General features: G+C 52.6%; 1 protein-coding gene across 2 annotated transcripts in view; it reads left to right on the top strand.

Annotated features, from left to right (window-relative positions):
* LOC139263097 (A-type potassium channel modulatory protein KCNIP1-like) overlaps positions 1-14537 on the top strand; it is a 550698-nt gene that overhangs the window by 389437 nt on the left and 146724 nt on the right. The window contains exons 6-7 of one of the 2 annotated variants that reach the window (XM_070878641.1): positions 686-790; positions 13037-13099. In XM_070878641.1, the coding sequence (XP_070734742.1) occupies positions 686-790; positions 13037-13099 (168 nt within the window). The remainder of the gene's footprint in view (positions 1-685; positions 791-13036; positions 13100-14537) is intronic. The other variant, XM_070878642.1, reaches the window with a different exon arrangement.

A 14537-nucleotide genomic window follows, 5' to 3' on the forward strand; every position in this document is an offset into this window, starting at 1 on the left:
AGCATTCTACTTGGAACTCCTTCATGACAAATGAGCCAAAGGTGGGCAGATGAAACATTACAAGGTCACCCTCAAAGCCTCCCTGATAAAGTAAAACATCCCCACTGACACCTGGGAGTCCCTGGCCCAAGACCGCCCTAAGTGGAGGAAGTGCATTTGGGAGGGCGCTGAGCACCTCGAGTCTCATCACCGAGAGCATGCAGAAACCAAGCGCAGGCAGCAGAAGGAGCGTGCGGCAAACCAGTCCCACCCACCCCTTCCCTCAACGACTATCTGTCCCACCTGTGACAGAGACTGTGGCTCTCCTATTGGACTGTTCAGCCACCTAAGGACTCAGTTTTAATGTGTATAGGTGTGTGTGTGTGTATGTGTGTGTGTGTGTGCGTAGGTTTGTGTGTGGGGGGTGGTTTGGGCCTGTGTGTGTATAGGGGTGTGTGTGTGTGCGGGGGGAGATGGTTTGGGCCTGTGTGTACATAGGTGTGTGTGTGTGTAGGTGGGTGTGTGGGCGGGTATATGGGGGTGTGTATGTGTATAGGTGTGTGTGTGTGGGGGGGGAGGGGCGTATGGGGGTGTGTGTGTGTGTGTATAGGTGTGTGTGTGGGGGGGTGTGTGTGTGCATAGGTGTGCATGTGTGCATGTGTGCGTGCGGGGAAGGCTGTGAACTCTTGTGTTACTGTATCTGCAGGAGATGACAGACATTGTGAGGGCCATCTATGACATGATGGGGAAGTACACCTACCCTGTGCTCAAGGACGACGCTCCCAGGCATCACGTGGATGTCTTTTTTCAGGTATGTGCTTTGAGAACTGGTCATTGTCACAATGTGCCGTTATACGGGCCCGAGTGGGAGTGGCGGGGGTTCGACCTTTCACCTTGGGCTTGGATTCGGTCCATGCTGATGGATGATGAGAAGATTTTGTGGGCTGGGCTGGGCTGGTCTGGGCTCAGTGGGTGTGAGGTGGGTCACTCGGTGACTTGATCAGAGGGGACACATGCTCCTAGAGACCCTGCACCAATAGCTATTCTTCCTGAGTACTTCCTGGCTATTCCACCATGGGAGGCACGGGATCTGATCACTTGTCCGCAGGAGTGACTGTACTGTGTGCAGGAGCAGGGACCGTGACTAACGTTTCCACGCACAGTGACCTCACTTCACAAGTCTTCGGGGAGTTCTGAGGCTTTGAACGGTGCGAGTTCTTTCTTTGCCTTAGCTCAGTGGTGCTGGGGCCAGCTACAGTAACTTCACTGCCTGCTGCACCTGAGCACAGCTAACGCCGCACAAGCTGGGCTTCTCAACGGTGAGACCCTGCCCAGACTGACGCAGTGAGACGTGGTACTTTGGCCCCGGATAGGTTTCCTCAATTCAGGACAACCTCCGGATAGTTCCGTGAGGGGAGGGAGCAGGTCTACAGTATCTTGTCTGTGGTTCAGGTATCTTGTCTGTGGTTCAGGTATCTTGTCTGTGGTTCAGGTATCTTGTTTGTGATTCAAGTATCTTGCCTGTGGTTCAGGTATCTTGTCTGTGGTTCAGGTATCTTGTCTGTGGTTCAGGTCTCTTGTCTGTGGTTCAAGTATCTTGCCTGTGGTTCAGGTATCTTGTTTGTGATTCAAGTATCTTGCCTGTGGTTCAGGTATCTTGTCTGTGGTTCAGGTATCTCATCTGTAGTTCAGGTATCTCGTCTGTGGTTCAGGTATCTTGCCTGTGGTTCAGGTATCTTGCCTGTGGTTCAAGTATCTCGCCTGTGGTTCAGGTATCTCGCCTGTGGTTCAGGTATCTCGCCTGTGGTTCAGGTCTAGAAACATAGAAACAGAAAATAGGTGCCAGAGTAGGCCATTCGGCCCTTCGAGCCTGCACCACCATTCAATATGATCTTGGCTGATCATGCAACTTCAGTACCCCATTCTTGCTTTCTCTCCATACCCATTGAGCCCTTTCGCCATAAGGGCCATATCTAACTCCCTTTTGAATATGTCCAACGAACTGGACTCAACAACTTTCTGTGGTAGAGAATTCCACAGGTTCACAACTCTCTGGGTGAAAAGGTTTCTCCTCATCTAGGTCCTAAATGGCTTGCTCCTTATCATTAAACTGTGACCCCTAGTTCTGGACTTCCCCAACATCGGGAATATTCTTCTTGCATCTAACCTGTCCAATCCCATCAGAATTTTATAAGTTTCTATGAGATCCCCTCTCATTCTTCTAAATTCCAGTGAGTATAAGCCTAGTCGATCCAGTCTTTCCTCATATGTCAGTCCTGTCATCCGGGAATCAGTCTGGTGAACCTTCGCTGCACTCACTCAATAGCAAGCATGTCCTTCCTCAGATTAGGAGACCAAAACTGATCACAATATTCCAGGTGTGGTCTCATCAATGCCCTGTACAACTGCAGTAAGTCCTCCCTGCTCCTATACTCAAATTCCCTCGCTCTGAAGGCCAACATGCCATTTGCTTTCTTTACTGCCTGCTGTACCTACATGCCTACCTTCAATGACTGATGTACCATGACATCCAGGTCTCGTTGCACCTTCCCTTTTACTAATCTGTTAACATTCAGATAATAATCTGCCTTCATGTTTTTGCCACCAAAGTGGATAACCTCACATTTATCCACATTATACTGCATCTGCCATGCATTTGCCCACTCACCTAACCTGCAGCCTCTTAGCGTCCTCCTCACAGCTCACACTGCCACCCAGTTTAGTGTCATCTGCAAACTTGGAGATATTACACTCAATTCCTTTGTCTAAATCATTAATGTATATTGTAAATAGCTGGGGTCCCAGTACTGAACCCTGCGGCACCCCACTAGTCACTGCCTGCATTCTGAAAAGGACCCGTTTATTCCCATTCTTTGCTTCCTGTCTGCCAACCAGTTCTCTATCCACGTCAGTACATTACCCCCAATATCATGTGCCTTAATTTTGCACACTAATCTCTTGTGTGGGATCTTGTCAAAAGCCTTTTGAAAGTCTAAGTACACCACGTCCACTGGTTCTCCCTTGTCCACTCTATTAGTTACATTCTCAAAAAATTCTAGAAGATTTGTCAAGCATGATTTCCCTTTCATAAATCCATGCTGACTTGGACCGATCCTGTCACTGCATTCCAAATGCACTGCTAGTACATCTTTAATAATTGATTCCAGCATTTTCCCCACCACCGATGTCAGGCTAACCGGTCTATAATTACCTGTTTTCTCTCTGCCTCCTTTTTTAAAAAGTGGGGTTACATTAGCTACCATCCAATGCATAGGAACTGAACCAGAGTCTATGGAATGTTGGAAAATGATCACCAATGCATCTACTATTTCTAGGGCTACTTCCTTAAGTACTCCGGGATGCAGACTATCAGGCCCTGGGGATTTATCGGCCTTCAGTCCCTTCAATTTCCCTAATACCATTTCCTGACTAATAAAGATTTCCCTCAGTTCCCCCGTCGCCTAGTCCCCTAGTATTTTCGGGAGGTTATTCGTGTCTTCCTTAGTGAAGACAGAACCAAAGTATTTGTTTGCCATTTCCTTGTTCCCCATTATAAATTCACCTGAATCTGACTGCAAGGGGCCTACGTTTGTCTTCACTAATCTTTTTCTCTTCACATATCTATAGAAGCTTTTGCAGTCAGTTTTTATGTTCCCTGCAAGCTTCCTCTAGTACTCTATTTTTCCCCTCCAAATGAAACCCTTAGTCCTCCTCTGCTGAATTCTAAATTTCTCCCAGTCCTCAGGTTCGCTGCTTTTACTGGCCAATTTATATGCCTCTTCCTTGGATTTAACACTATCCCTAATTTCCCTTGTTAGCCACGGTTGAGCCACCTTTCCCCGTTTTATTTTTACGCCAGACCGGGATGTACAATTGTTGAATTTCATCCATGTGATATTTAAATGTCTGCCATTGCCTATCTACCATCAACCCTTTAAGTATCGTTCTCCATTCTATCCTAGCCAATTCACATCTCATAACGTCGAAGTTTCCTTTCTTTAAGTTCAGGACCCTAGCCTCTGAATTAACTGTGTCACTCTCCATCTTAATGAAGAATTCTACCATATTATGGTCACTCTTCCCCAAGGGGCCACGCAAGACCAGATTGCTAATTAATCCTCTCTCCTTACACAAGACCCAGTCTATGATGGCCTGCTCTGTAGTTGGTTCCTCGACATATTGGTCTAGAAAACCATCCCTGATACACTCCAGGAAATCTTCCTCCACAGTATTGCTGCCAGTTTGGTTAGCCCAATCAATATGTAGATTAAAGTCACCATGATAACTGCTGTACCCTTATTGCACGCGTCCTAATTTCCTGTTTGATGCCATCCCCAACCTCCCTACTACTGTTTGGTGGTCTGTGCACAACTCCCACTAACGTTTTCTGCCCTTTGGTATTTCGCAGCCCAACCCATATAGATTCCACATCATCCATGCTAATGTCCTTCCTTACGATTGCACTAATCTCCTCTTTAACCAGTAACACTACCCCACCTCCTTTTACTTTCCTGTCTGTCCTTTCTGAATATTGAATACCCCTGGATGTTGAGTTCGCAGTCTTGGTTACGGAGCCATGTCTCCGTAATCCCATTTACATCATATCCGTTAATAGTTATCTGCACAGTTAATTCACCCACCTTATTGTGAATGCTCCTCGCATTGAGACACAGAGCCTTCAGGCTTGTTTTTTTAAAACTTTTTGTACTTTTAGAATTATGTTGCAATGTGGCCCTTTTTGATTTTTGCCTTTGATTTCTCAGCCCTCCATTCTTGCTTTTCTCCTTCCTACCTTTTGCTTCTGCCCCCTTTTTATTTCCCTCTGTCTCCCTGCATAGATTCCCAGCCCCCTGCCATATTAGTTTAAACCCTCTCCAACAGCACTAGCAAACACTCCCCCTGGGACATTGGTTCCGGACCTGCCCAGGTGCAGACCATCTGGTTTGTACTGGTTCCACCTCCCCCAGAACCGGTTCCAATGTCCCAGGAATTTGAATCCCTCTCCCTTGCACCATTCCTCAAGCCACGTATTCATCTGAGCTATCCTGCAATTCTTACTCTGACTAACACGTAGCACTAGTAGCAATCCTGAGATTATGACCTTTGAGGTCCTACTTTTTAATTTAATTTCTAACTCCCTAAATTCAACTTGTAGGACTTTATCCCATTTTTTTACCAATATCTTTGGTACCTATATGTACCACGACAGCTGGCTGTCACCCTCCCCCTCCAGAATGCACTGCAGTCGCTCCGGGACATCCTTGACCCTTGCACCAGGGAGGCAACATGCCATCCTGGAGTCTCGTTTGCGGCCGCAGAAACGCCTATCTATTCCCCTTACAATAGAATCCCCTATCACTATAGCTCTCCCACTCTTTTTCCTGCCCTCCTGTGGTTCACCTGTGGTTCAGGTAACTTATCTGTGGTTCAGGTAACTTACCTGTGGCTCAAGTAACTTACCTGTGGTTCAAGTATCTTACCTGTGGATCAGGTACATTTCCTGTGGTTCAGGTACCTTGCCTGTGGTTCAGGTATCTCACCTGTGGTTCAGGTAACTTGCCTGTGGTTCAGGTATCTTGCCTGTGGTTCAGGTAACTTGCCTGTGGTTCAGGTAACTTGCCTTTGGTTCAGGTATCTTACCTGTGGTTCAGGTATCTCACCTGTGGTTCAGGTAACTTGCCTGTGGTTCAGGTAACTTGCCTTTGGTTCAGGTATCTTACCTGTGGTTCAGGTATCTCACCTGTGGTTCAGGTAACTTGCCTGTGGTTCAGGTATCTCACCTGTGGTTCAGGTAACTCGCCTGTGGTTCATGTAACTCACCTGTGGTTCAGGTAACTCGCCTGTGGTTCAGGTAACTTGCCTGTGGTTCAGGTATCTTACCTGTGGTTCAGGTATCTCACCTGTGGTTCAGGTAACTTGCCTGTGGTTCAGGTATCTCACCTGTGGTTCAGGTAACTTGCCTTTGGTTCAGGTATCTTACCTGTGGATCAGGTACATTTCCTGTGGTTCAGGTAACTTGCCTGTGGTTCAGGTATCTCACCTGTGGTTCAGGTAACTTGCCTGTGGTTCAGGTATCTTGCCTATGGTTCAGGTATCTTGCCTGTGGTTCAGGTAACTTGCCTGTGGTTCAGGTAACTTGCCTTTGGTTCAGGTATCTCACCTGTGGTTCAGGTAACTTGCCTGTGGTTCAGGTAACTTGCCTTTGGTTCAGGTAACTTGCCTGTGGTTCAGGTATCTTGCCTGTGGTTCAGGTATCTTGCCTATGGTTCAGGTATCTTGCCTGTGGTTCAGGTAACTTGCCTGTGGTTCAGGTATCTCACCTGTGGTTCAGGTAACTTGCCTGTGGTTCAGGTATCTTGCCTATGGTTCAGGTATCTTGCCTGTGGTTCAGGTAACTTGCCTGTGGTTCAGGTATCTCACCTGTGGTTCAGGTAACTTGCCTGTGGTTCAGGTATCTTGCCTATGGTTCAGGTATCTTGCCTGTGGTTCAGGTAACTTGCCTATGGTTCAGGTATCTCACCTGTGGTTCAGGTAACTTGCCTGTGGTTCAGGTAACTTGCCTGTGGTTCAGGTATCTTGCCTGTGGTTCAGGTAACTTGCCTTTGGTTCAGGTATCTTACCTGCGGTTCAGGTAACTTGCCTACGGTTCAGGTACCTTGCCTGTGGTTCAGGTACCTTGGCTGTGATTCAGGTACATTTCCTGCGGTTCAGGTATCTTGCCTGTGGTTCAGGTAACTTGCCTATGGTTCAGGTACCTTGGCTGTGATTCAGGTACATTTCCTGTGGTTCAGGTATCTTGCCTGTGGTTCAGGTAACTTGCCTGTGGTTCAGATACCTCACCTGTGGTTGCCTGCACCAGTAGTGGGCAATTCTACTTTGGCACTTCAGTTCCTATCAAACTGATCTTCAGGATGTGGGCGACACTGGCAAGGCAGGCATTTATTGCCCATCCCAAATTGCCCTCGAGAAGGTGGTGGTGAGCTGCCTTCTTGCACCGCTGCAGTCCATGTGGTGAAGGTGCTCCCAGAGTGCTGTTTGGGAGGGAGTTCCAGGATTTTGACCCAACGATGATGAAGGAACAGCCGATATATTTCCAGGTCGGGAAGCTGGGTGACTTGGAGATGGTGGTGGCGCCGACCCGACCCAGGAGGACACACCACTAGCAGCGGGCTTAAAAGGAGCAGTGCCCCAGGACCCAGCTCAATGCCCCAGGTCCCAGCTCAATGCCCCAGGTCCCAGCTCAATGGCCCAGGACCCAGCTCAATGCCCCAGGTCCCAGCTCAATGCCCCAGGTCCCAGCTCAATGCCCCAGGTCCCAGCTCAATGCCCCAAGTCCCAGCTCAATGCCCCAAGTCCCAGCTCAATGCCCCAGGTCCCAGCTCAATGCCCCAGGTCCCAGCTCAATGCCCCAGGTCCCAGCTCAATGCCCCAAGTCCCAGCTCAATGCCCCAAGTCCCAGCTCAATGCCCCAGGTCCCAGCTCAATGCCCCAAGTCCCAGCTCAATACCCCAGGTCCCAGCTCAATGCCCCAGGTCCCAGCTCAATGCCCCAGGTCCCAGCTCACTGCCCCAGGTCCCAGCTCAATGCCCCAGGTCCCAGCTCAATGCCCCAGGTCCCAGCTCAATGCCCCAGGTCCCAGCTCAATGCCCCAGGTCCCAGCTCAATGGCCCAGGTCCCAGCTCAATGCCCCAAGTCCCAGCTCAATGCCCCAGGACCCAGCTCAATGGCCCAGGACCCAGCTCAATGCCCCAGGTCCCAGCTCAATGCCCCAGGTCCCAGCTCAATGCCCCAAGTCCCAGCTCAATGCCCCAAGTCCCAGCTCAATGCCCCAGGTCCCAGCTCAATGGCCCAGGTCCCAGCTCAATGCCCCAGGTCCCAGCTCAATGCCCCAAGTCCCAGCTCAATGCCCCAGGTCCCAGCTCAATGGCCCAGGACCCAGCTCAATGGCCCAGGTCCCAGCTCAATGCCCCAGGTCCCAGCTCAATGCCCCAAGTCCCAGCTCAATGCCCCAGGTCCCAGCTCAATGCCCCAGGTCCCAGCTCAATGCCCCAAGTCCCAGCTCAATGCCCCAAGTCCCAGCTCAATGGCCCAGGACCCAGCTCAATGGCCCAGGTCCCAGCTCAATGCCCCAGGTCCCAGCTCAATGCCCCAAGTCCCAGCTCAATGCCCCAAGTCCCAGCTCAATGCCCCAGGTCCCAGCTCAATGCCCCAGGTCCCAGCTCAATGCCCCAGGTCCCAGCTCAATGGCCCAGGTCCCAGCTCAATGCCCCAGGTCCCAGCTCAATGCCCCAAGTCCCAGCTCAATGCCCCAGGTCCCAGCTCAATGGCCCAGGACCCAGGTCAATGGCCCAGGTCCCAGCTCAATGCCCCAGGACCCAGCTCAATGCCCCAAGTCCCAGCTCAATGCCCCAGGTCCCAGCTCAATGCCCCAGGTCCCAGCTCAATGCCCCAAGTCCCAGCTCAATGCCCCAAGTCCCAGCTCAATGGCCCAGGACCCAGCTCAATGGCCCAGGTCCCAGCTCAATGCCCCAGGTCCCAGATCAATGCCCCAGGTCCCAGCTCAATGCCCCAAGTCCCAGCTCAATGCCCCAAGTCCCAGCTCAATGCCCCAGGTCCCAGCTCAATGCCCCAGGTCCCAGCTCAATGCCCCAGGTCCCAGCTCAATGCCACAGGTCCCAGCTCAATGCCCCAGGGCCCAGCTCAATGCCCCAGGACCCAGCTCAATGCCCCAGGTCCCAGCTCAATGCCCCAGGTCCCAGCTCAATGCCCCAAGTCCCAGCTCAATGCCCCAAGTCCCAGCTCAATGCCCCAAGTCCCAGCTCAATGCCCCAAGTCCCAGCTCAATGCCCCAAGTCCCAGCTCAATGCCCCAAGTCCCAGCTCAATGCCCCAAGTCCCAGCTCAATGCCCCAAGTCCCAGCTCAATGCCCCAGGACCCAGCTCACTGCCCCAGGTCCCAGCTCAATGGCCCAAGTCCCAGCTCAATGCCCCAGGTCCCAGCTCAATGCCCCAAGTCCCAGCTCAATGCCCCAAGTCCCAGCTCAATGCCCCAAGTCCCAGCTCAATGCCCCAAGTCCCAGCTCAATGCCCCAAGTCCCAGCTCAATGCCCCAAGTCCCAGCTCAATGCCCCAGGACCCAGCTCACTGCCCCAGGTCCCAGCTCAATGGCCCAAGTCCCAGCTCAATGCCCCAGGTCCCAGCTCAATGCCCCAAGTCCCAGCTCAATGCCCCAAGTCCCAGCTCAATGCCCCAAGTCCCAGCTCAATGCCCCAGGACCCAGCTCACTGCCCCAGGTCCCAGCTCAATGGCCCAAGTCCCAGTTCAATGCCCCAGGTCCCAGCTCAATGCCCCAGGACCCAGCTCAATGCCCCAGGACCCAGCTCAATGCCCCAAGTCCCAGCTCAATGTCCCAAGTCCCAGCTCAATGCCCCAGGTCCCAGCTCAATGCCCCAAGTCTCAGCTCAATGCCCCAAGTCCCAGCTCAATGCCCCAGGACCCAGCTCAATGCCCCAAGTCCCAGCTCAATGCCCCAATCCCAGCTCAATGCCCCAGGTCCCAGCTCAATGCCCCAGGTCCCAGCTCAATGCCCCAAGTCCCAGCTCAATGCCCCAAGTCCCAGCTCAATGCCCCAGGTCCCAGTTCAATGCCCCAAGTCCCAGCTCAATGCCCCAAGTCCCAGCTCACTGCCCCAGGTCGCAGTTCAATGCCCCAGGTCGCAGTTCAATGCCCCAGGTCGCAGTTCAATGCCCCAAGTCCCAGCTCAATGCCCCAGGTCCCAGTTCAATGCCCCAAGTCCCAGCTCAATGCCCCAAGTCCCAGCTCAATGCCCCAGGTCGCAGTTCAATGCCCCAGGTCGCAGTTCAATGCCCCAAGTCCCAGCTCAATGCCCCAGGTCCCAGTTCAATGCCCCATGTCCCAGCTCAATGCCCCAGGTCCCAGCTCAATGCCCCATGTCGCAGTTCAATGCCCCAGGTCCCAGCTCAATGCCCCAGGTCCCAGCTCAATGCCCCAGGTCCCAGCTCAATGCCCCAGGTCCCAGCTCAATGCCCCAGGTCCGAGCTCAATGCCCCAGGTCCCAGCTCAATGCCCCATGTCGCAGTTCAATGACCCAGGTCCGAGCTCAATGCCCCAGGTCCCAGCTCAATGCCCCAGGTCCCAGCTCAATGCCCCAGGTCCCAGCTCAATGCCCCAGGTCCCAGCTCAATGCCCCAGGTCCCAGCTCAATGCCCCAAGTCCCAGCTCAATGCCCCAGGTCCCAGCTCAATGCCCCAGGTCGCAGTTCAATGCCCCAGGTCGCAGTTCAATGCCCCAGGTCGCAGTTCAATGCCCCAGGTCCCAGCTCAATGCCCCAGGTCCCAGCTCAATGCCCCAGGTCCCAGCTCAATGCCCCAGGTCCCAGCTCAATGGCCCAAGTCCCAGCTCAATGCCCCAGGTCCCAGCTCAATGCCCCAAGTCCCAGCTCAATGCCCCAGGTCCCAGCTCAATGCCCCAGGTCCCAGCTCAATGCCCCAGGTCCCAGCTCAAGGCCCCAGGTCGCAGCTCAGCGGCCCAGGTCCCAGCTCAGCGGCCCAGGTCCCAGCTCAGCGGCCCAGGTCCCAGCTCAGCGGCCCAGGTCCCAGCTCAGCGGCCCAGGTCCCAGCTCAATGCCCCAGGTCCCAGCTCAATGCCCCAGGTCGCAGCTCAGCGGCCCAGGTCCCAGCTCAGCGGCCCAGGTCCCAGCTCAGCGGCCCAGGTCCCAGCTCAGCGGCCCAGGTCCCAGCTCAGCGGCACAGGTCCCAGCTCAGCGGCCCAGGTCCCAGCTCAATGCCCCAGTTCGCAGCTCAGCGGCCCAGGTCCCAGCTCAGCGGCCCAGGTCCCAGCTCAGCGGCCCAGGTCCCAGCTCAGCGGCCCAGGTCCCAGTTCAGCGGCCCAGCACCCAGTTCAGCGGCCCAGGTCCCAGCTCAGCGGCCCAGGTCCCAGCTCAGCGGCCCAGCACCCAGCTCAGCGGCCCAGCACCCAGCTCAGCGGCCCAGCACCCAGTTCAGCGGCCCAGCACCCAGTTCAGCGGCCCAGCACCCAGCGCAGTGCCCCAGGACCCAACAGAAACAGACCAGAATGCTGCATTGCTATCATTGCCCAGGAACTCAGACAATTCAACATAGACATCGACATGAAGTGAGACCTGGCAGGCCAGCTCAAAGGAACAAGGTAATGGTTACATCTTCTTCTGGAAAGGCAAATCAGAAGAACGCCATCTCATGAGGTTCGTTTTGCCATCAAAAATGACCTAGTTGGGCACCTGCGGGATAACCGAACGCCTAATGACCCTTGAGCTCCCCCTAGCCCGGAACCAGTGCGCTACAATCTTCAGCGCGTACGCCTCAACACTGGAAGCTGCAGACAAGGCCAAAGAGGAATTCTACTCCAGCCTCGAACAATCCCTGTCCCGAGCCCCAATGGGCGACAAGCTGATCCTCCTCGGCGACTTCAACGCCAGAGTCGGAAAGGACACAGACCTCTGGGGACACGTGATCGGCAGGGAGTGGGTAGGGAAAGCCAACTCCAATGGTACCCTCCTCCTGACAAAATGCTTAGAACATGACCTTGTCATAATCAACACCTTGTCCCGTCAGAAAGACAAGTACAAGGTTTCATGGCAACACCCTCGCTCCAAGCACTGTCACCTGCTCGACTATGTAATCGTCTGAGCGAGGGACTGCAAGGACGTGCGCATCACCCGCACCATGACAGGAGCTGACGACTGCTGGATGGACCACTGCCTAATCCGCTCTGTCATCTCCATCAATGTAGCCCCAAAACAGCGATGGCAACAGAAATACTGCTGCAGGAAAATCAACGATGGAGCACTCAAAGACCCTGATAAGAAAGCCCTATAGAGCCAACCTGATGACTCCCAGTGACCCAGAGACGCAGAGTGTCCACAGGGCCTGGTCTGCCCTCAAGGCCTCCATAATCAGCACCTGTGAAGAGATGCTCGGTCACTCAACCAGTAAACACCAAGACTGGTTCGACGAGAACAACCAGGAGATCCAGGAGCTAATAAGCCGCAAGCGCAAGACATTCCTGAACTGGAAACAGCAACGCAACTCGAGAGCAAGAAAGCAGCTCTACAGACGTCTGAAGGTCGAGGCCCAACATAAAACCCACGACCTAGAGAACAGATGGTGGGTGGAGAAAGTGCAGGAGATCCAGCAGCTTGCTGACAACCACTACGTGTGAGGATTCTTCAGTGCAGTCAAGACCACCTACAGCCCAAGCACCCAAGGTCCTACCCCACTGCTGGCCAAGAACGGAGAGGTAGTCATCAAGGACAGAGAGGCAGTCAGTGCCCACGGGAAGGAGCACTTCGAAGATCTCCTTAACCGAGACTCTGACTTCGACGTGAATGTCCTCAACTCCATTCCGCAGCATGCTACCCGCCAGCACCTCAGCACAACTCCAGCCCAGCATGAGGTAGAAAAGGCCTTCCGACAACTGAAGAACAACAAGGCCTCAGGAGCAGATGGAATCCCCGCCAAAGCACTAAAGCATGGCGGAGAAACACTATTGGCATGAATCCATGAACTCCTCTCTCTTATTTTGAAGGAGGAGAGCATGCAAAGGAATCTCAGAGATGCTGTAATCGTGACCATCTTCAAGACTTCAAGAAAGGGGACAAGTCCAACTGTGGTAACTACAGAGGACTTTCCCTGCTCTCCCGCATTGGACCTTCAGTCACCTGAGAATTGATATCAGTGTGGAAGCAAGTCATCCTCGACTCTGAGGGACTGCCTGAGAGAGAGTGAGGTGGTGTTTGCAGGTGTTTGCTGCCCTTGCCTCCCCTGCCGCTGGGTGTGAACTCACGCCCTTCAAGTCTTGACAGTATCGCTGTGACAACTGGACACAAGCAGGTGAACACTCGCGTTCCATTTCATGGGCTTTATTTAATCAAGAGTTTAAAATTAAAATCTCACTGGGGCTGTTTCATGTGTGGAGCAGACCAGTGCTGAGAACTTCCTGTGTGATCCCTAATGAAGTATTTCCTAACGACCTTTAATATCAATCTATGCCTTCAACAGAAAATGGACAAAAACAAAGATGGTGTGGTGACTATTGATGAGTTCATCGAATCCTGCCTGCAGGTAAGTGTCTCGGCACTGTGCAAGTCACAATATTAAAGGAGTTGCCAGAACAGAGAGACCTAGGGTGCTGGTGCACAAATCTTTGAAGATAGCAGGATAGGTTGACAAAACATTTAATAAAGCTTATGGGATCCTGGGCTTTATAAATAGAGTAAAAAGCCAGGAAGCTAAACCGATAAAGGACACCAGTTTGGCCCCAGCTGGAGTATTGTGTCCAACTCCGGGCACCACATTTTAGAGCGAATGTGAAGGTTTCAGAGAGGGTACAGAAGAGGTTTACTGGAATGGTTCTCGGGATGAGGGATTCCAGTTACATAGATAGACTGGAGAGGCTCTCCTTGGAATAGAGAAGGCTAGGAGGAGATTTGATAGAGGCGTTTCAAATCATGAGGGTTTAGATAGAGTAAATAAGGAGAAACTGTTCCCAGTGGCTGAAGGATCGATAATGAGAGGGCACAGCTTTACGGTGATTGGCAAAAGAACCAGAGAAAAAACTTGTTTACGCAGCGAGTGGTGAGGATTTAGAACGCACAGCCTGAGAGGATGGCGGATACAGATTCAATAGTCGCCTTCAAAAGGGAATTAGATAAATACTGGAAAGAGAAAAAACTGCAGGGATATGGGGAAAGAGCAGGGGAGTGGGACTAACTGCATTGCTCTTCGAGAGAGCCAGTGCAGACTCGATGGGCCGAATGGCCTCCTTCCGTGCTGTAACTATTCTATGAATCCAGGAGTCACTCAGATAGAACCAGCTGCATAGCTTCCAACGCATCCTTATTTTGAGGGTGAGCCGCCATTTCTTTAGGAGTGACGCACAGTTTGTGACATATACGTTGCACAGAGGGGTTCAGGACCAGGTGTCGCCATCCAGTGAAGCGAGGTTAGAGGGATGGTTGGACCTGGGACACAGACCTAATTCAATCCCTGTTTTAAGGTCACAGGGATTGAAATACCTGCCCGTTCACAGCGGATGGGAGATTCACGGAATCCCGGAACAGCAGTCTAAGTGTCACCTGCACCATTCTCTCAGCGGTATCTCCAGAAATCAATGACAACATATTCTGTTCTTAGTTTTTGATTTCTGTTAGCAATTCCTATTGTAATTACACCCCTGCCAGTGGCAGTGTTACAGCACACCCTACAGACAGGAGAGTGTAATTACACCCCTGCCAGTGGCAGTGTTACAGCACACCCTACAGACAGGAGAGTGTAATTACACCCCAGCCAGTGGCAGTGTTACAGCACCCCCTACAGACAGGAGAGTGTAATTACACCCCAGCCAGTGGCAGTGTTACCGCACACCCTACAGACAGGAGAGTGTAATTACACCCCTGCCAGTGGCAGTGTTACAGCACACCCTACAGACAGGAGAGTGTAATTACACCCCTGCCAGTGGCAGTGTTACAGCACACCCTACAGACAGGAGAGGGCAATTACA

Source organism: Pristiophorus japonicus, chromosome 4, assembly GCF_044704955.1.
Source record: "Pristiophorus japonicus isolate sPriJap1 chromosome 4, sPriJap1.hap1, whole genome shotgun sequence".
Lineage (NCBI taxonomy): Eukaryota > Metazoa > Chordata > Chondrichthyes > Pristiophoridae > Pristiophorus > Pristiophorus japonicus.